We start from the raw sequence: 21,602 nt of genomic DNA, 5'->3' as shown, positions 1-21,602 counted from the left end.
ATAACCCAAATGGCCACGAACTCATGCATGGCTCAACCATATGTGGCTTATCTATGTGGTGGAATAGATTCGTTATTTCAGCCATAAAAAGAAATGACTATTAACACATTTTACAACACGGATAAATCCCAAAAACATTATGCTAAGTAGAAGACACCACACACAAAATGTTCCACATTGTATGTTTCCATTTATGTGAATGTCCAGAATAGGCAAAAGAGACAGAAAAATAGATGAGCAGCTGCCTAGGGACTGGGAGAGGAGGGGGGTGGCGGGTGAGGGCTAGTTAGAGGGGAGTTGATTTATGGGGTCATAAAAGGATTCTGGAGCCGAGCACCAGGGGCTCACGCCTGTCATCCTAGCTACTCAGGAGGCTGAGATCCAAGGATCACATTTCAAAGCCAGCCCGGGCAGGAAAATCCATGACACTCTTATCTCCAATGAACCACCAGAAAACTGGAAGTGGCTCTGTGGCTGAAGTGGTAGAACACTCGCCTTGAGCTGAAGAGCTGAGGGACAGTGCCCAGGCCCAGAGTTCAGGCCCCACGACCGGACCCAAAAAAAAAGAGTCACATGGATTTTCCTGCCTGGGCTGGCTTTGAAGGGTGACCCTCAGATCTCAGCCTCCTGAGTAGCTAGGATTACAGGTGTGAGTCGCCAGCTTGTGGCTCATCTTTATAGAAATTTATATGCAGAGAAGTATTGTATATGTGTTGACAATAGTAATCACAAGGATAAGAAATGTACTCATTATCTTGCCCATGTAATTGTAACCCCTCTATACAGTATTTTCACAATAAAAAATAAATAAAAATAAAAAAATAGTAATCACAAGGGAATAACTTATTTTCTATTGCTTTGGTTCGAATATTTTCTATTTTTCTCTGCTATGAATATTTATTAATTTTCAACAACATTTTTATTTTAAGAAATTTTGTGTAAAGGAAAGAATGTTCCATGGTGGCTACTGCTGATTATCCTCCTTAAAGGTAGGCTCACACTGAGTGTGGTAGCACACTGCTGTAATATCAGCACTTGGAAAACAGAGGCAGGAAGACTCTAAGTTTGAGACCAGCCTGGGCTACATAGCAAGAACTTGTCTCCAAAGTAAATATGTGGTAGAAAACACCTCCTTCAGAAAGGCAGAAAGAAGATTTGGCGTCTAGCGTGAGCTCTTCAGCTCAAGGCTAGCACTCTACCACTTGAGCCACAGCACCACTTCCGGCTTTTTCCTTTTTGCTTGTGTGGTGCTGAGGAATCAAACCCAGGGCCTCAGGCATGCAAGGCAAGCACTCTACCACTGAGCCACCTTCCCAGCCCCCCATGAGACTCTTATCTCCAGTTAACCCCCAGAAAACCAGAAGTGGTGCTGTGGCTCAAGGTGGTAGAGCACTTGAACAAAAGAGCTCTCGGGCAGTGCTCAGGCCCAGAGTTCAAGCACCATGACTAACAACAGCAAAAAGAGCCAGGGCCTATAATGGTGTTATTACTAGTTCATGACTTTTTTTTTCAATGAACAACACACAGTAGACTTCTTTGCATGTCACCCAATACTCCACTACTGTTATCTTAATGATCACATCACTTGCCCTGTAACTGGGCCAATATACGTGACCCAAACATGTAAAGATGGGATTTATTGTGGTTCAGTCCCTGGCCACTTGGCCCTGAGCACTCAGGAGGAACATCGTGGCAGCTTCCATGCGTGGCAGAGGCTGGGCACATCATGAAAGACAGGAAGCAGACACGGCTGGACCTCCTGACGTTTCCGACCTCCCTAAATAGCACCACCAGCTGGGGACCAAGAGTATAACAATATGAACGGGGGAGGAGGGGAGAGTGTATTTCAGATTGGAATAGTAACACATGGTATTCAAAATTATATCAAGTCAATCCTCAAAGTGTGTTTTTATACTTTTTTGCTTTTGTTTGCTTTCTTGCCTTTGAGATAGCTTCTTGCTATCTTGCCCAAGCTGGTGTTGAACTCCTGGGCTTAACTCATCTTTCTGCCTCAGTTTCCCAAGTAACTGGTGGGACTATAAACATGCACTACCACAACCAACTCCAATGAAGGCCTTTGAATGTATTTTCAAAATTCCTCCAGGAAAGTTGCATCAATTTATGGCCCTAAAAGCAGCCAGTGAGATTGCCAATTTATTGTATCCTTGACAACCAATTACTGTCATTTTAAATCCGTGCCAACTGAAGAATAAGGAAAATGGCATTTCAATTAGGATTTACTTGGTTATTATGCAGTCAGATATCTATTTATATATTGATCAATTATTTCTGTGTGTGTGTGGTATTTTTCCATATCCTTTCTGTGGAGCCTCTCTCTCTCTCTCTCTCTCTCTCTCTCTCTCTCTCTCTCTCTCTCTCTCTCTCTCTCTCTCTCTCTCTCTCTCTCTCCCCCTCCTTCTCTCTCCCCCTTTGTGCCAGTCCTGAGGCTTGAACTCAGGGCCTGGACACTGAGATTTTTATTGTTGTTGTTCAAGACTAGCGTTCTAACACTTGAGTCACGGCTCCACTTCTGGCTTTTTTTTTTTTGGTACTTAATTGGAGATAAGAGTCTCACAAACTTTATTGACTTAACTGGCTTCAAACCAAAATCCTTACAGGTGTGAACCACCAGTGCCTGGCTTTTGTTGTTTTTTTGACAGCTATTTGTATATCAAGGCTGTTGAACTTCTTACTAGCCATATATGTGATGACTATATTTTCCAAATGGTGTAAACTGTTTGTACTTATGGTGTGGTATTCTTTTTTAATTAATTATTTTTTGTCGGTTGTGGGGCCTGAACTCCGGTCCTGGGTGCTGTCCCTCAGCTCTTCAGCTCAAGGCTAGCACTCTACCACTTGAGCCACAGTGCCACTTCCAGCTTTTTCTGCTTATGTGGTGCTGAGGAATCGCCCCAGGGCCTCAGGTGTGCAAAGCAAGCATTCTACCACTGAGCCATCTTCCCACCTTTATCCTTGATGGTTTCTGGGAGAAGGATAAAATTATTATAATCAAGAAGCATTGTATAAGTCAGACACCCGTGGCTCCTGCCTGTAATTCCAGCTACTCAGGAGACTGAGGACCACTTGAAGCTTGAAGCCAGCACAAAGAGGAAAGTCCATGAGACTCCTATCTCCATTAACTAGCAAAAAGCTAAAAGTGGAAGTGTGGCTCAAGTGGTAGATTGCCAGCATTGAGTGAAAAAGCAAGAGGACAGTGCCCAGGCCCTGAGTTCAAGCCCCGGTACTGGCACACACTAAAAAAAGCAGCATTGTATGCATAAAGGGGCTTATTCAAATGAAGTCTCTTTGTGTAGCGAATTGATCCTTTCTTACCTCAAATATATATGTATTAAATTTTTTAGTACTTTGTTTATTTATTTATTTTTGTTGGTCATGGGGTCTGAACTCTGGGCCTGGGCGCTGTCCCTCAGCTTTTCAGCTCAAGGCTAGCACTCTACCACTTGAGCCACAGCGCCACTTCCAGCTTTATCTGCTTATGTGGTGCTGAGGAATCAAACCTAGAGCCTCATGCATGCAAGGCAAGCACTTTACCATGGAGCCACCTTCCCAGATCATTTATTTTTATACTCAGTATTTAGTCCATGTGGGATTTCTGTACCTTTATGATATGAGTTTCTTTATGAACTTCTTCCACTCTTTTGAAATGAAAATAGCACATTCTGGTGTAAACCCCCCTCCCCACACACACAATTAGAAACTTTTTGCTCTAATTGCTCATCAGGTTTTCCATTATTTAAAACTTGGCTTTCCTCCCTGCCCCAAAATAACTAAATAAAAAAATTTAAAAAAGACACTTGTGGAGCTGGAGGCCGCTCTGTTCAGCTGGGCCTCACCCTCGGTGATCACAGGCCTGCCGTGGATCTTAGAAGCTGAGAGGAGGGGCTGGGAAGGTGGCTCAGTGGTAGAGCGCTTGCCTTGCATGCTCGAGGCCCTGGGTTCGATTCCTCAGCACCACATAAGCAAAAAGAAAAAAGCCGGAAGTGGCGCTGTGGCTCAAGTGGTAGAGCGCTAGCCTTGAGCTGAAGAGCTGAGGGACAGCGCCCAGGCCCAGAGTTCAGGCCCCACGACCAGAAAAAAAAAAAAAAAAGAAGCTGAGAGGAGACTGCACCTCCAAACACCCAGGTGGGATGTGAGAGGGTAAGAGTCTCGTGAATTTGGGGGTGGGGAGGGGAAAACATTCAGACTATAATGGAAGGACTCCTGTCCTTCTGGCTCAAAATAGCCCCTCTGTGGTCGGGGGTGGCTCCTCAGCCCTGAGTCCTGCCTGGAGGCCATGTCCCGCTGAAGACGTGGCTTCTCCTGGGACCCAGCTTTTCCTGGAGGGAGAGGAAGTGGCGTGCAGGGTCAGGGAGGTGGAGTGCAGAGGGAAGAGGGCCGGGGTGGACTGCGATGAGGACCTGGGAAAGGCTCTAGAGACTCGAGATTGTCCCGGAGCCGGGAAGCCCTGGCTGCTTTGCAATCTTCCTGGCATTGGAGCCCGGGACACGCTCCCAAAGTGAAGCGTTCCATGTTCCCGAGGGCCGAACACCCGTGGCTTTCATCAGCTGTGGCTTTGCCGTTGTGGAGTTGAAGAGCTTGGCCCCGAGGCGGAGGGAGAGGCGGCTCCACTCCACCTTCCAGTGGCGTGGGGACCGCGGGCTCTGTCAACAGGGAGACGCAGGGGCCCAGACATTGCTGACAGATCCCATCGGACGCCTCCGGAACGGTTACACCAGGGTAAGGGCCGCAGCTTCAACCCCGCATGGCTGGCTTCCCATCTGAGCCGGCATCCCTTCCTTCCCACCACGTGCAGCACCCCAGCCCCCCGAGCCCCGTGGTCAGCCCTCTCTTCTTTGAACTTCTTTTTTGTTATCATTTTTTGTCTTGTTATTTGGTGAAGACACAAACTGGGCACAGGTGGCTCACGCCTGTGATCCTCCAATGCAGGAGCCTGAGATCTGAAGTTTGCCCAGATCTGGAGCCAGCCCAGGCACAGAAAATGGAAAGATGCTTATCTCCAGCCAAAAACTGGACATGGAGGCATGGTTCAAGTGGTAGAGTGCCAGCCCAGATGCCTAACACCAAAAAAAACGAAGGAACAAAAGAAGGAAAGGAGGGAAGGAGGGAAGAAGGTAGGGAGGGAAGGAGGGAGGGAAGGGGGAGGGGAAGAGTGGGGTAGAAAGAGGGAGGAGGTAAGGAGAAAGGAGAGAAGAGGGGTAGGGGAAGATACCCAGGAGCAAAGGAATGAAAACAGGTTTTAAGTCCTTGTGGTGATAGGGTTGTTTGTCCTGGCTCCCACCTGCTTCCAGCCAGGTAGCCTTAGGCAAACTACTCAGCAGGCAAGGACCAGGGCATACAGCAGCCCAGTGCTGGAACATAGCATGTTTTGTGAGTATTTGGCAAATGCCCACAATCCTTCTCTAGTGTCTTGCCCTCCCCTATGCCACGGCTCCTGGGCTCAAGGTTTGGGCTGCGGCTTGGAGCTGTGCCATCAATAGCTGGAATCTAAGCACTGGTATCCTCCGTCCTGCGACTTCTCCTCTGGACCATACGTCCCCTACCACCACATCCCTTGGCCCCTCTCTGCCCAGTTTCTGGCGCCTGGGACTATTGACTGGCACTGAATGGCCAAGTGGATCCTGTCCAGAGTGGCTTCCTCAGTCTGCTGCAGATGGATACACCGTGGGGTGGGTTCCCAAGCCCGCAGCAGCTGCATGGCATCTGCAAAGGCACGGTTAGTGCAGCTGACCCACCCCAGCGCTGCGACTGGTGCCAGGTTTGAAAGCTGATGCCTTCACTCCAGCCATGAGATGCGGGCTAAGTCTATCCTGTGTCTGAGCCTGGGAAGCCGGTCCCTTCCTCCCCATCGCTGTGGCTACGGCTTCCGCTTTGGGAAGAGAGACACCTTCCTCTTGGTGTGTAGGAGCCAGAGTGCGGCATGGAGGATGGGGGTCCAGATGGCACAGGGCACCTCCGACATCATGAGTGATGTCACCAAGGCTGGGGACCGAATGGAGAAAGTGCAGGGGCAGAGCCTGGCGCCACAATGCGCGATCAGCCTGGAGCTCTCTACAAGTCAAGAGCTCACGTACCAGGGCAAGGCCAGAGCAGGGGCGGTCCAGACACTTAGCCTGGGTCAGAACCAGGGACCTACCACATATCCACACTCCTATACACACACATTCACACTCTCACACACACAACTCCACCCACACAGCACATTTCTGAACAGGCAAAGAGAAGAAAAACGAAATCTGAGCCTCTCCTCACAAGAGAACAAATCACCTGAAGAAGCCAGGCTGGAGAGATGGAACACCGGTTATCGGCCAGTCCTCTCCTGGCCTGCAGCGGTGGGTTCCTGAGAGACAGACAGATTTTACCTGGCCAATTGGATGTAGCAGGTGGGTGGCCTGGCTCTTCACCGCTCCAGGGTAGCGTTTCTCCAGCTCTGGGCGGCAGGGAGAGCATGCCTGGCCAACCTCCCACACCCAGCAACCACTGGCTGGAGTTCCCGGCCAGAAGCAGAGGAAGACAAAGCAGCACAAGAAAAGACACCACCCCTATTCCTAAGGAGCTCACAGTGTAGAAGCAAAGAGACTTCAGACACATTAGAGGGTCTTCTTTGCATTATTGTTGTTGTTTTAAAGCTGCCATAGGTGGTCTTCCTTGTGAGAGTGATTTCAAAGAGACTTGGTCACATGGGACAGGATAGTCAGGAAAGACTTCCTGGAAGAGGATTAGATGGCAGATTTAAGTGATGGCAAGAAGAGACGTCATCTTATGAGTCTGTCCATCCATCCATTTACCCATCCATCCATTTACCCAGCCATCAATCCATTTACCATCCATCCATCCCTTTATCATCCATTCATCCATTTACTCATCCATCTATCCACCCATTTACCCATCCATTCATCCATTTACCATCCATCCATCCATTTACCCATCCATCCATCCATTTCCATTTACCCATCCATCCATCCATCCATTTACCATCCATTAATCCATTTACCATCCATCCATCCATTTACCCATCCATCAATCCATTTCAATTTACCCATCCATCCATCCATTTACCCATTCATCAATCCATTTACCATCCATCCATCCATTTACCTATCTATCCATCCATTTACCCATCTATCAATCAATTTACCCATCTTTTCATCCATTTATCTATCCATGTACTTATCAGTCCATCCATCCATCCATCCCTTCACTCCCACACATCACTATTTATCCACCTAGCCAATGACATGGAGTGCTTAGGAGGCTGGCATGAATTAGGGGATGCCATGAACCATTCAAGGCTGAGGTTCCATTTTTGGGCACCATCTCTAACTCTGCAGCCTAAAGTATCCATATAAAGAGAGTGTCGTTCCATGTAGTTATCTTCTATCGATGCTTTTGGCTAGGTTTTGTGATTTAAAACTGTGTGTACTGGAGGCAGGAGGCAATCTGAGGACTTTAAGATTGCTTTCCCTGGTCTCAGCAAGCTGATCTCTGCTCTGTGGGGGTCATGAGCCAAGGAAATGAAGAATGCGTAGAAGATGGCTCTCAACTGAAAAGTGACATGGCATGGTTGCTCTCTCTCTTTTTCTCTTTCTCTTCCCTGTAGTCTTTCCTTCCTTCCTTCCTTCCTTCCTTCCCTTGTGCTTGTCAAGGCTTGGGTGCTGTCTCTGAGTTTTGTTTTCTCAAGGCTAGTGCTCTGTCACTTGAGCCACAGCTCTAATTCCAGATTTTTGTTTTTAATTGGACATAAGAGTCTCATAGGGCTGGGAAGGTGGCTCAGTGGTAGAGCGCTTGCCTTGCATGCGTGAGGCCCTGGGTTCAATTCCTCAGCACCACATAAGCAAAAAGAAAAAGGCAAGAAGTGGCGCTGTGGCTCAAGTGGTAGAGCGCTAGCCTTGAGCTGAAAAGCTGAAGGACAGCGTCCAGGCCCAGAGTTCAGGCCCCACAACCGGACCTCCCCCCCCCAAAAAAAAGAGTCTCATAGACTTTTCTGCATAGGCTGGCTTTCAACCCTGATCCTTAGATCGCAGCCTCCTGAGTAGTTAGGATTACAGGTATGAGTGGTGTTTATGCATGAAACAAAGCAAATAGATCATTAAAACCCCTTTGTACAACTAAAGATAATAAAACATTTAAATAATTTAAAAATAACAAAGGGAAAAAATAAAGCAAATAGACAAATGTCTTTTCTTAGTGGCCACTTCTATTTCGAGCTCAACCATCCCAGCCTCTACCATGAGGGACCCTTGGGTGTTTTGCTGGACCCTCTGTTCCCTCTCTGATAAGATGAGCATAGTTCTATATTCATCAAGGAGATGTGTCAAGGTCTAATAGATAGTCTGCCCTGGCCACCCTAGGCCCTGCGTACTCAGAAACAATCACAGAGATTGGGTCATTCCATCAAGAGGCTGAGAGACCACCAGGCTGCTGAGAGCCAGAGCTAGCAGCCCAAGCATAGAGCCTAGATCGAAGTTACCAGAAGTCCAAGAGGGAGTTGATGTCAGGACCAGAAATAGCACAAGCTCTGCCTGCCAGTCCCTGTGTGTGTCATTCAGCTTCCCCTGAGAGAAAGTGTAGGGGAAATACAGTAGGTCAGGCTCTCTCACCGTAACTTCCAGAGGGCTTCTGGCCTACACTTCCCCAGGCCTGCGATTCAGCTGGCTCAGCACACTCCTGTAACCTGGAGTCATGTGCACATGCGCTGCCTTAGGTGCCCTTGAGGCCATATTTGGTCAGGTGCTAGTGCGGGCTAAGTCAGAGTATAAACAGACGCCACTGCAGGACAGCGTGCTGTTGCTTCTGAGCTCACAGATAACGCATGACAGCCATGCCTACTGTACACCTCAGCCTTTTCTTTGATCTGGAGCTCAGAACCTGCACCACAGAAGGCCCTGGGTCTCTTCCTCAGCCCTCTGGTCCCCCGGCCGGGATGGGTTACTTGTCCTCCCCACCGGTGTTCAGGACTGCCCTTTCCATGTCGGAATTTAAGGTGCTCTTGCGCAGCCAGGGGCTCACGTTTCTGCAGTGGTCTGGAGATCGCTCTCTTCTCAGAAAACCAGTGTGGACGCCATCACCTTCACCTGAACACAGCCTAGTGTTCACCCTGCCAACTCCACGACAGGTTCCCCAGATCCTCAAACTGTGTGGGGTGCTGATGTTGTTGCCGCCTCTTCCCCTTGACAGATCACCTTGTTTCTGATGCCACTGGAGGCCCCCTATCCCAGAAAGAAGTGCCTTGGCCTCCTGACTGGCCTCCATGGTCTATTCCTCCCCCTTCCTCCCCTTCTCCACAGTCATTGTCACCCTGGCTTCAGCGTTTTCCCATTAAGTAAGAATTGGAATGGCTTAAGTGGTAGAGCATTGAGCACAGAGAGGCTCAGCGACAGTACCCAGGCCCTGAGTTCAAGCCCCAGGACAACAACAAAAAAAAATTCCCCTTTGGGGCTGGGAAGGTAGCTCAGTGGTAGAGCACTTGCCTTGCATGCTCGAGACCCTGGGTTCGATTCCTCAGCACCACATAAGAAAAAAAAAAAGCCGGAAGTGGCACTGCGGCTCAAGTGGTAGAGTGCTAGCCTTGAGCTGAAGAGCTGAGGGACAGCGCCCAGGCCCAGAGTTCAGGCCCCACGACTGGACCCAAAAAAAAAAAAAAAAAAGAATTGGATCTTTTCATGCCCTGCTGGACAATCAGCAGGTCCCGGTAGCTTCCAGACAAAGCCCACACCCTGGCAGGTGATCCCAATTCTTTGTGGCATGATCTCACAGAGGTGGTCTCCTGCCCAGAAGTGCCCTGTGGCTCATCCCAGACACCCCACACATCAGTGAAGTCCCCTGGCTTTGGTGGGCTGCACAGAGTCAGCAAAGAGCAGCCATGCGGGCCACATGGTTAGCACCATTTACCAAACGAGGGAAACAGGCCCCCACAAGGATGACAGCTTGGTCACACCACGAGTGGGGCCTTGGGCCTCTGGCTTCAGGACTTCAAACAGCACTGAGAGTGTCAGAGCTGGGGTTCACAAGTGCAGAAGAAGCTGGAAGGCTGGCCACTCGCAGTCCCATGGCCTCTGCCTCTGGGGGCTGCTGACTTGGGCAAAGTAACTACTAATCAGGCTTGCTTAACAGCCAGGCTACACGCTAGAGAAAACGATCTTTAAGGACTTATTCTGCCCGACTGGAGGTTTGGTGTCAGGAGCCGCTGTGGGAGGCTCTGGTTCTGTGACACAGGGGGACAGTGCAGAGAATGCCCGGCCTGCTAAGCCCTCGGTGTCTTCAAAGCGGTGCCCACTTTAGACAGCAACAGACAGTGACAGGGCACCTGCTCGTCCCTGCTCAGCACTTCCCCGCCTCTGAGTTATGTGGAGATTTCTTTTTGTTTCTAAACCCTGTTCTGTGTTTAAAGCTCAACTCTGACATGTATCTCGGGCTCATCCCCTCAATTAACAGGGATTCAAGAATGTCAATTTACACCTGAACGTGTGTGATAAGGACAAAGGAGGTACTGGGTGCACAGTAGTCAGCTCAGTGCTGGGCACACAGTAACCCTTGGGGGGGCAGTTTCGCCTAGCTCCCTTCCTATAGTAGGCAGCAGCTTGGCACAGACTCCTCTCAGTTCTCTTCTTGGCTTACAGGTTGAATATAATCTACTCCCCTTCATGTCACCTGCACGTACCCAGAAGAATCTGGAAGGATAACTGGTCCTCAAACCTGTGCTTCCTCTAATTCACACTGACCCCAAAGCAGGCCTGACCCCAAAGCCTTTGCTTTTTACTCCATTCTATTCTGTTTGATAGCTCAGACACATTTGGTTCAAATGACTGAGTTCTCAGCACATGCCGTGACTTTTTTGGCAGCAAAGCTTTGTAGGGGTCACAGAGCAGAGAGCCGTCCATTTCTGGAACAGTCTATTTGCCACGATCTGTCTATCTCCCTGTTCCATGGAGGTGTCTTGGAAATAGAGTCTTCGAGCCAACAAGTGGCACCCAGAGCCCTTCCTGTACCCCGAAGTTACACACCCTTGTCACCAGCACGAGCTGTGATCACAAGTTCCTTCTGGACACACTTGGGTGGGCGTGAGGAGGTGGTGGCAGCAGACAGCGGGAAGGCTGTGAGTCCTCCACAAGATAAAACCTGCAAAGAGCAAGGGGAGGTGCGGCTCACGCAGCAAAGTACCAGCCTTGAGCAAAACAGCCAGGAAAGCATGACAGGGAAGGCCCTGAGTTCAAGCCCCTGTACCAGCACACAGAAATGTCTGCAAGAGATGCCTTCATCCTCTAACTGGCACCAGCAACAGGCTAATAACTGTATTAAGAAGCAAAGCTCAGAGAGGTGAGGTGACCCATCGGGGAGACTGAGAAGAAGGAAAGTGATGGGCAAGGGCAAAAGGGAGGAGGACGAGGCCACATCTTAAGTCCTCTAGTTACAAAAACATGACAGTCCTCACCGTCGCACCTCCCGGGGGTGGCGGTGTTCTCCCTGTCCGTCTGGGGCAGGCGTCCTGCGCCCCGCTCAGCCGGGAGAGGGGCTCGGTTGCGATGGTCTTCTGTGTCCGGAGCTGCAGCGGCTGCAGCTCACAGCACTTCTGCCTGTGTCAGCGGCGTCCTGTGGGCGTCACGTCTCACCCGCGCTTTGGAATGTTCCTGGAGAGTCCTGAACCTGCGGCGCAGCTCGGAGCCCCGCTCTGCCCCGGGGAGGCAATGGGCTTCTGGCATTTTCCCCTGCCGCTGCCGGGAGACCTTGACTTATTCGGCTGGTGACTCATTCATGCGCTCCCATTCATTCCCGCCGCCAGCTCATCCATTCATTCCCGCCACACTCACTCCCCATGTGGCACTGAAGCCCTCCCACTTCCGTTTCATTTGTTCATTCACTTATTCATCCCGCCACGGGCAAGGCCCCCCATGCACACTCATAAGCGCAGGCCTCCAGGGAACAGCGGGGACGGCCACTAAACAGCGACCTGTGTGGTGAGCGTCCACGTAGGCAAAGCGGTGTTTCTGGTGTGGCAGGAGCAGGCACACGTGACCTGTACCATGGTGCTGGAGGGGGGGGCAGTCCAGACCGGGAGCTCAGCAACGCCCCTCTCCACCTCAGGCTCTCTACAGAAAGGAAGATGAAGAAAGAAGGAAAGCAGGGGGAAGGGGGGGAGGGGAGGAGGGGAAGGGTGGGGTATGTTCTCCGCCACCCTGCCGGCTGAGCCTTCATGAGGTCCGGGCTGGAAGTTTGCTGAGTCTTTTGGTCTTCCAGCCCAGCCCAGACTAGAGGTATTGAGGAGACCAGGTGGAATCTCATTCTTTGGTAAGAGAGCTATATTAAGATCAATCCCATTGTGCTACAAACCTTTGAATCATTCCCAGAATCCCAAACGCTTGGATTTGAATATGCATGAGAATCTGCCAGAAATGACGAAAATACATCCATCCATCGCTTTCTATATATATGTACATAATCACAAAGCGAGACAGCTCTGCCGGTAGAGAATAACAAGGCAATTTACCACCCAGAAGGAAGGGTGCAGAGGGCAGTGTCATCTTTGCACCACCATTTGTGACACAGCCACCATTAATATGCAAGAGTTTGGGGCCAGCAGGAGCCCAGCCCACATCTGGACCACAAGCCCATTTTACAGATGAGAAGCTGAAGTTAGACAAGTCAGGATTGTGCCTCATAACCCTGGGCTGACCCAGGGAGGAAGTGGAGCTGGGATCTCTCTTGGCCCAAAGTCCAAGTTTGTCCACCCAGGAGTAGACACCGGAGCAACGCTGCTCTTACCTGTGCTGGCCCTAGCGGCGCAGGCTCCATAAAACCAGGAGCTGGTGGCTTACGCTTGTCATCCTAGCTACTCAGAAGGCTGAGATCTGAGGATCATGATTCTCAGCCAGCCTGGGCTGGAAAGTCCACGTGACTCTTATCCCCAATTAACTAGTAAAAAGCTGGATATGAAGCTGTGGCTCATAGGATAGAGCATCAATCTTGACCAAAAAAGCTGAGAGAGAGGGAGAGAGAGCGAGAGCGAGAGCGAGAGAGAGAGAGAGAGAGAGAGAGAGAGAGGCCTGTATCAGCACAAAAACAAACAAATAAACAAATTCACTGGCATTCTCTTGGATGAGAGCATGAACCAATGTGGAGACAGGAATGTGAAAACAAAGATTTCTTAGAATCACATTTAAAACCTCTAATTAGATGAAGAATAAAATAGAGTTGAACACCAAATTGATAATGAAGCAATAAAGCCAACAAAATCTTCAAGTACAGAAAGGCTGTGTGTGTGAAGAAACACACACACACACACACACACACACACACACACAAACCCAACATATACAAAACGAGACACACATAAAGTAATATATATGTCCAATTGATCTAGTAAGAGAAGGAGGAGGAGGAATAATAACAATAATAATTCAGGAGATAAATAGCATGATAATAGAAGCGGAAGCTTATTTCTCTATCTAAAGAAAGACTTGTGTCTTCCAATTGAAAATCACATCCAAACACTGGAAGGCTAAAGCTTACTTTCTAGACAAGAATTTATGCAAGAATTTCTGGATACCAAAGATACAGAGAATTCTAGACGCTTCCAGAGCGAAACACTAAATGGCCCTCAAAGTAACACATGGAACAAGTACGCCGCCCCCCCCCCCCCCCCCCGCTCTGGCTGTGCACTTTGTCCCCTAAAAGGCCGCGAGTTCTCAGCAAAGGTCTGGGCTGAGCCAGCAGCTGTGCCCGGATGCTGAGAGGATGGCATGCACCCCTCCCCCACGTCCAGGGCAGGTGACAGGGACGCGGGTCCCAGGCCGCCCTTGGAGCCACAATCCAGAACCTCCATGGAGATGGTCAGTTCTGAGCAGCGTCGGCTCCGCCAGCACCAGGACTGCCCTTTGCATGCAGGGATGGAGCCCAGGCAGGGGCCTGGCCTCTGGAGCAGGACAGGACAGGCAACAGGGTCCAGAGGCCGAGGGGAGATCCTGGCTGGAGGACAGCGAGGGCAATGGGACAAAGGACGGTCCTTAGGCAGGAGGGCCCGGAAACAGGCCTAGCAGTGAGGCGGGGCTAGTGGGGGACAGCAGGTGAGGGCGTGGGGGTGTGCCGCGGTAGAATGTGAGCGCCAAGCTCAGCCCCCCCCCCACTCTCACCCGAGCCCCCCGAGGAGACACGAAAGGGAAGGAGGGAGGGAGGGCTCCCTCCGGCACCTTCTCACCCACCAAGCAGCGGGGGAAGCCACTGATGTATCTTAAAGACTGAGCTTAAGCCAAGTGCCACCTATAACTCTAGGTGCTTAGGAGGCTGAGACCTGAGGATTGAGGTTGAAAGCCAGCTCAGACAGCAAAGCCTGTGCCACCCTTACCTTCAATTAACCCGCAAAACATAAATTAAAAAACTGGAAGTGGAGCTGTGGCTCAAGCAGAGAGTGCTACCTTGGAGTGAAAGAGCAAAGCCAGGACAGAGAGAGAGAGAGAGACAGAGGGGGGGATATCCTGGCTGCCAGGGCCCATCCGGGCTTCCTCTGGGACCTGGGTACTGAGGCCAGGTGAGGTCGCCCAGCCAAACCCAGCCAGCAGCCGCAGACATCTGTGGCCACTGCTGATAGTTCAGCAGCCTGCGTGCCAGCTGGAGCGCGGCCTGGCTGCTGAGGGCTGCGCCTCCCCCGCCCGGGCTGTCACAGTGGCAAATGCAGCAAATGCAGCTCGGGCCCAGCCATCCTTGACAGCGGGCGGGGCAGCGAGCGTCTGCCGAGAAACCTGGCAGGGCTGGCAGGGCTGTAAATTCCCGTGTGGAGACTCAGCGGTCCCCGTGGTGGCCGTGGGCCTCTCTTCCTGGCATGGGACACTGCTCCATACAGGAGAGAGGGGCGGGGCTGCGGGGCGCTGGCCGGGCTGGAGGCCACACCCACCTCTCCATATGGGGTGCCCACACGCAATTCCCTGACTCTGGGGTCCCACGGATTGCCGGAGCTGGCCCAGCAGTCCTGTCTTCCTGGCCACAGCTGCAGGCTCTGGGCCTAGCTCCTGCCACTGCCACCAGCAGCAGCCTGTGACTTCTATCCTCTGTGCCTCAGTTTCCCCATCTGTAAAACTGAGGATAAACGGTTTCCAAGTGGAAAGAGTCAGACATAGTCATGGATGGCCACAAAACCAAGAAAGACTCTGCTCAGAGGCCCCCGGTTTTTTGTTTGTTTGTTCTTGTTGGGTTTTTTGGGGGGGAGCGGGGTGTTTGAACTCAGCCTTGACTCTTTCGCTCAAGTCTGCTGCTACCTCGCCTGAGCCACAGTTCCACTTCCAGCTCTGCGCTGGTTCATTGCAGATGAGCGTCTCACTGCCATTCCTGCCTTGCCTGTGAGATGCTCAGCTCCCAGCCTCTGCAGTAGCTAGGATGACAGGCGTGCGTTGCCAGTGTCCGGTTCGTGTTTGTTTTTTTTCCCCCTTACGGAAGCCCACTTCACCCCTGCAGCCCCATCCCAGGCTGCTGCAGCAGAGAGTTGGGTTCTTCCGCCTCTGAGAATCGGCTGGTGAAGTGTGTCGCCAGGCGCTCGGCGTGTGGAGCTGTCTGCCCACAGGCGACAGGTGGGAGGCCTGTGGAAGCTTCTCATCCCGTCTCCCTGGGAGACGCCAGGAGCCATGGTTATCATCCGGGGAGCCGGGGAGGAGGGTGGCAGCCCTTCCCAGCACGGTGGGGGTGAAGGACCCAACTCACAGCCCTACGCTGGAAGTCCCCTGCAAGGGCAACGAACCCATGACCTTTACCCCACCAGGACAGGTGCTGAATCCTGCACTTCCCAAGCATCGCGCGGCGCACGCAGCTCATCATGAAAATGTCTTTCCTTTCTTGCAAAACACCGTGAGAGCCAGTGCACTCGCTTTGAAGGGACATGTTCTGGAAAGACAGAATGATGACCATCGCCTTCAACTTATTGGGGAGCGTGGGCCAGCCCCGAGGTGGAACCCACAGAGAGCGAGACAGGGGCCATCAGCTTCAGATGCATGTGCCAGCAGCAGCTCTGGGCGTGGCTCCGGCCTCTCATAGCAGCCTGTGACTTCTGTCCTCTGGACCTCAGTTTCCCCACTGACAAGTCTGAGGATAGCTAGTTTGCAGCCTGGAGTTATTCAGAAGCTTAAATGCAATTATTTGTGAAACTGCCACCATGTGTCATTTCACTTAGCAGTCAGGAATCCACTTGTAGTGTGCGTGTGCACATGCGTGTACACACACACACACGCACTCGCATTCACCACTCTCCTTTCTGGAATGACATTCACTGTGTGTTCCCAACATTATCAGAAGCAGACAGAGCTAAGTCCCCATTCGACTGTACTGAATGGCTTGTCACTCGAAAGTACACAGCTCAGGGGCCCAGCTCCCATCGCTGCAATGGATGGCCACCCTCCATGACACCCCCACCTTCCTGTTACCTTCTGCAACTCCATGAAGCATGATGCTGCCTCTCAAGAACGGTCAGAAAGTCACGGGATGTACACTAATGTCCACCGCGGAGACCAGTGTGATGTGTGAGTCCTGGGCCCGGCGTGTGGCCATGGGTCAGGAACCCCGGCTTCACAGGGGGGCCAGGGCTGGCTCTGAGTGCAGGCAAACGGGATAGCAGGTGCAGGTGCGGGAAGGAAGGAAAGGAGCGGGGACAGGGCCTGTGTGTGCCTGCATGGCGCTCTCTGCAGCCGGCCTCTCCTACTGCCCCTGAAACCTAGGACGCCCTTCCCATTTACCCTCTGGGAGGCCTCCTACTCATTCTTCAAAGCCCTCCTCAGATGTCCTTAGCTTCAGCCTCGAGTTGCTGAGCTTCCTCTGTCAAGGGTCTCGCTGGGCTCCGAGGGCCCCCTGATCTGTCACCTCTGTTCTGTCTGGCACTCGACTGCAGCCATCCACAGCCCCAGGACAAATAGGCAATAGTATGTACGATTGATTCCAGTAAGACTTTATTTGTGGACGATGAAATGTGAATGGTGTGCACCCACACAGCTACCTCAAACGTCCATGGGTCTTCGTACCTGGGTCACAGGAGTTATTCTTCCTCTAGGTTTCTTTTTCAACCATTGAAAACGATAAAAACCAGTTGAAACTCACGGGCTGTACAAACACAGGCGATGATCAGCTCTGGGGCCACGAGTTCACCCAGTGTAAACCCAGCGTCATGTTCCTCCGCGCAGGCTCCCGGAGCCTCAGGCGCTGCACTGGGAGCTTGCTGGACTCCAGGATGGCAGCGGCCAGCCCAGCTCCACAGACACAAGATCACCGGAGACTCACGGGTGCTTTAACGTTAATAAAAAACACTGACACCTGGGTATCACCCCCAAAGATTCTACTTTCATAGGGATGGGGTGCTACCTGGATGCTGAGTTTTTAAAGCTCTCCCAAGTGGTTCTGAGTTACAGCCCAGACTGCGGGCCACCCTTTTTTTCCTGGTTTCTTAAGACCCTAGGCTGCTCCTCTAGGGAAAGTGTCTGAGGACTATTTATCGCCTGGCAGGTTGCTCAGGGACCAGGATCCTCTCGGACCCTAATTCATGGAGATCTCGGCCAATCGGCTTGCTCCTCTGGGATTTCATCTCTAACTCCTTGGAAGAGATGAGCTCCGAGACAGGGTTAGAGAAAGAAGGACTGGCCGGTGCTGGCCTCATCTTGCTGTTACAGGTGTCAGAGAAAGCAGCCTCTTCCCAGGCCACCCTGCGGGCTCTACCTTCCCGGGACTCCTCGGTCTTGCAGGGGCAAGCTCTTGGGCCAGCACTGGCTCCAGGCTGACCACGATTCAGGGGAAAGGGAGCACACGGGAGCAAGCCACCCATTCACCAACCCCACTATGTCCCAGGATTGCAGACCACACCCCCATCTGCCTCCCAGCCCCTTCCCTCCCTTCCCCCATCTCCTCCTCCCTCCTTTAATAGGACTTGGTGTGGTCAGGGCACTCCTAGTCTTAGCCAGCCTGGTCAGAAGTGCCAGGGGGCCTTCAGAATTCTCCAAGAGGAGGAGGACTACGGGACCCAGGAGAGCCCCTCTAGAGCAGCCATCAACATACCTGCTACACAGCCCGTCCACTTATGAGCCAGGCTGCCTCTGTCCCCCATGGGGAAGACCCTAGCTCCAGCGCAAGACCTCCCCACCAAGAACCCCTCCAGCATGGGCAGCCTCTCCCTAGAGTCCCCACCATAAGCAATAGCAACCCCAGATCTTAGAAGGGCAGATGTAGAAGGGGCCCAGGAAACCATCTTTCTTCCATATGCATGGAGGAAACCTGGGCCCAGGGAAGGAGAGAGCAGCCTGGTAGGGTGGCTGGCCCCCATTTCTCCATTTATGCTTCTGCCCTGTACCCCAGTGCAGGGCTCGGCCCTCTCCTCCTGCTCACCCAGCCCAGCCCACAGGAGACAACTGGAGGACGCACCTCCTTTCCGGCACAAGACAACAGGACAGCTGCCATTAAGTTCCAGGGGCTCGGCTAGAAACCATGGCTCTCTGAGGTCATTATTTTATATCTCCATTTTGGAAATAACCAGAATGAGAATCAGAGACACAAATAGGCAAGTCTAAAGCCACTCAGCTAAAGGGGGGGGGGGGTGGTACTCAACAAAAGCCTTTAAGTTCTAAGACAACTCCCATTTTCCTCATTCACTGGACTCAAATTCCCATTTGTTTGGCTTCTCCCTCCCACTTCCCCCAGAAATGGCTGACGGTGAACCTCTGGGGAGCCATGCTATCAGGGTAGAATTAAGGACAGAGGGAAAGTAGCCCCCCAAAGAGGCTCAGACCTTCCCCCTGAGCTCTCCAAGACCATCCAGCATCGGAGAGAACACGTGAATCTGGAGATCACCAGACACAGCACGGAATCTCTGGGCCTCAGTTTCTCCACCTGTGAAGCAGGAATGCCCATCTAGCAGGATCTCTGGACACACCGGGGAGTTGTGTGACCTCGCTGCTGCTCAGGATGACAGGCCCCTGTGCTCTGCTTCCTGCCGGGAGCACTCAGAAAGCCAGCTGTCCCCAGAAGGGAACAAGAAGATCTGACGGGCCTAGCCTCCTGGAACGTGGCAGGGCACCTTGGCACGCTGAGTCCCGCCTCAGAGTTCCTCTTCAATGAGCTCTCCACTAAAGATAGTGCCGGCCGCCCCATGGCTGCTTCCTTACCTCCTGGCCTGGCACTGAGTGGAGGGGGGGTGGAGCTCCTTTGGGGCCTCAGCCAGCCCAAGATGAAACTCACACCACTGGGGAGGGGTGCATGGAGCAGGGAGCTTTTACAGAAGGGGACACGGGAACAAGCGTGGCTCCTGTCCACAGCCAGGACACCCCATTTGTCCCATACTGCCCTCTGGCTCCTGAACCCCACGTCCTGCTCCTGGATAGCTGGCAGCAAGGAGGCTTTCCCAGCCCTGGTAAAGGAGCCCAGAGAGGCCTTTAGGAGAGTCTGTTCAGGGTGGAGAGCTGGGGGACACGGGCAGACCCTCTCCGGCAGCTGCCAACATGCCTGACACAGTGGGTCCATCCATCCACTGTCCCGTCCATTTCTGCTCCCGCCCCCACCCCCGCCCTCACTTGCAGCTCTGCAGCCGGGTCCTATGGTACTTCTCCTCTGTCAGCAGGGGGATGAAGGTGTCGCTGTGGGACAGCTTCAGCCGGCTGCCGCCCCAGCTGGGCGGCTCCTTGGCGGCAGGCTCTGGTGGCGGCGGGAGGGCGTCCAGGTCGCTGCGCGAGCCCCCGGCCTTGCCCTCGCCCCCGCTGCTGGAGTTGAGCTCCATCAGCTCCAGCTCGTGCTTGGCGGCCGTCTCCAGGACGCGCTGCTTGTTGTAGTACCTGACAAAGTTGTTGATGATGGGGTGGATGGGCAGCGCGATGGCAATGACCCCGCACAGGAAGCTGATGGCGGCGTTGAGCTTGCCCAGGGTGGTCTTGGGGTAGATGTCCCCGTAGCCCACGGTGGTCATGGTGATGATGGCCCACCAGAAGGACTGCGGGATGCTCTTAAACAGGGTCTCGGGATGGCTCTGCTCCATGGTGTAGCCCAGCGCCGAGAAGACGAAGATGCCCACGGCCAGGTACATGAGCAGCAGGCCGAGCTCCTTGAAGCTGCGCTTGAGGGCGTAGGTGAGGGTCTGCAGGCCTGAGGAGTGGCGGGCCAGCTTGAAGATGCGCGCCACGCGCATGATGCGCAGCGCCTGCACGGCCTGCTGCACGTTGGTGAGCTCCATCATGCGCGCGCCCAGGTGCGTGAGCGTGAGGCTCACGTAGAAGGGCAGGATGGCCAGCACGTCCACGATGTTCATGAAGGACAGGACGAAGTGCAGCTTGTTGGGCGAGGAGAAGAGGCGCAGCAGGTACTCGAGCGTGAACCAGCCGATGCACGCCGTCTCCACGTTCTCCAGCGTGGGGTGCTCCACGCGGTTGCCGTCGGCGTCCAGCACCTGCAGCTCCGGGATGGTGCCCACGCACATGACCACGGAGGACACCAGGATCAGCAGGAAGGACAGCACGGCCACCACGCGGGCCGGGCGCGACGACTCGGGCTTCTCCAGGAACTTCCAGACGCTCTTCTGGCCTCGGCGCCAGCGGCCCGGCGCCGCGTCCCCGCCCAGGTCGTCCAGGATGAGGCGCACGCGCCGCGCGATCTCCTCCAGCTCCTCGCGCTTCTCGCTCAGGTGGCTCTTGCAGCAGTCGTCCAGGAACTTGAGGTCCACCTTCCAGAAGTCCATCTCGCTCTTGAAGCAGATGGGGCAGATGCCCTTCTTCATGTGCACCTCTCCGAAGTAGTACACCTCGATGACGCACTTGAACGCGTCCGGGTCCCGGTCGAAGTAGAACTCGCGCCGGCCGGGGTCGTAGTCGTCGCACAGGGAGAAGATGGTGTCGTAGCCCCCCGCCAGGCAGGTCATGAGCTCGGCCAGCCGGGTCTCCGGGTACCGGCTCAGCAGGTCTCCGTACAGCACCTGCCGCACGCCCCCCACGTTCACCACGATCTCCATGTCGTCGCCCGCCGCCGCCGCCGCCGCCGAGCCCGGGCTGCCGGGCTCCGGGAGGCTGCGCTCCTCCGAGCCGTCCATCGTCCCCGCCATCCCCGGCTCCGCGGCGGGTCTCCGCGGCGCGCGGCGCGCCGGGCGCTCAGAGCGGGCGGCGAGGGGCCGGGGCGCGCGGCGGGGGAGGCATGCGCCCGGCCGGGGCGCCCCGGGCCGGCACCCGGGCGCGCGGGGCGATCGGGGGCGCTGGGGGGATGAGGGGTCCTCTCACCTCTCACCCCCGGATGACGCCTGCGCGGCGCGATCCGCAGCGTCGGCTCCTGGAGTCGGGGGTCCCCCGGTGGGTGGCGGGCTCCGGGGCGCGCGGGCGGGCGGCGGGGCGGGGGCGGGGCGGGGGTTGCTCGGAGCTGGGAGCTGCGGGACCCGCGCCGGCCGCCGCCGCCGAGGTGCGCCGAGGTGCGCGCAGAGGACGAACTTAGGCTCTGTGCCCGAGCCCGCTCCTAAACACAATAGGGATTCCGGCTGACGTCAAGCGCTCTCCCGCTGAACCCTCCCGGCGACAGCCCGCACCGCCCCGCACACGCCGCGGGCGGGTGGGCGAGCCCCCGGGCGGCGCGGCTGCCGCCCGCACCGCACCGCGCCGCAC

General features: G+C 53.8%; 1 protein-coding gene across 1 annotated transcript; it reads right to left on the bottom strand.

Annotated features, from left to right (window-relative positions):
• Nucleotides 1-19,537: 19,537 nt before the first annotated feature.
• Nucleotides 19,538-21,046, bottom strand: Kcnf1 (potassium voltage-gated channel modifier subfamily F member 1). The gene has a single exon (XM_042680867.1). It carries the CDS (start codon nucleotides 21,041-21,043, stop codon nucleotides 19,538-19,540), a length of 1,506 nt encoding a protein of 501 aa, XP_042536801.1. The 5' UTR covers nucleotides 21,044-21,046.
• Nucleotides 21,047-21,602: the final 556 nt, after the last annotated feature.

Source organism: Dipodomys spectabilis, unplaced genomic scaffold, assembly GCF_019054845.1.
Source record: "Dipodomys spectabilis isolate Male_0828 unplaced genomic scaffold, ASM1905484v1 ptg000066l, whole genome shotgun sequence".
NCBI lineage: Eukaryota > Metazoa > Chordata > Mammalia > Rodentia > Heteromyidae > Dipodomys > Dipodomys spectabilis.
This window is presented reverse-complemented; position numbering and strand designations above follow the sequence as displayed.

What these genes read in the sequence shown, in the direction of transcription:
- Kcnf1 (XM_042680867.1), bottom strand. Translation starts at nt 21,043, where the DNA reads ATGGACGGCTCGGAGGAGCGCAGCCTCCCGGAGCCCGGCAGCCCGGGC.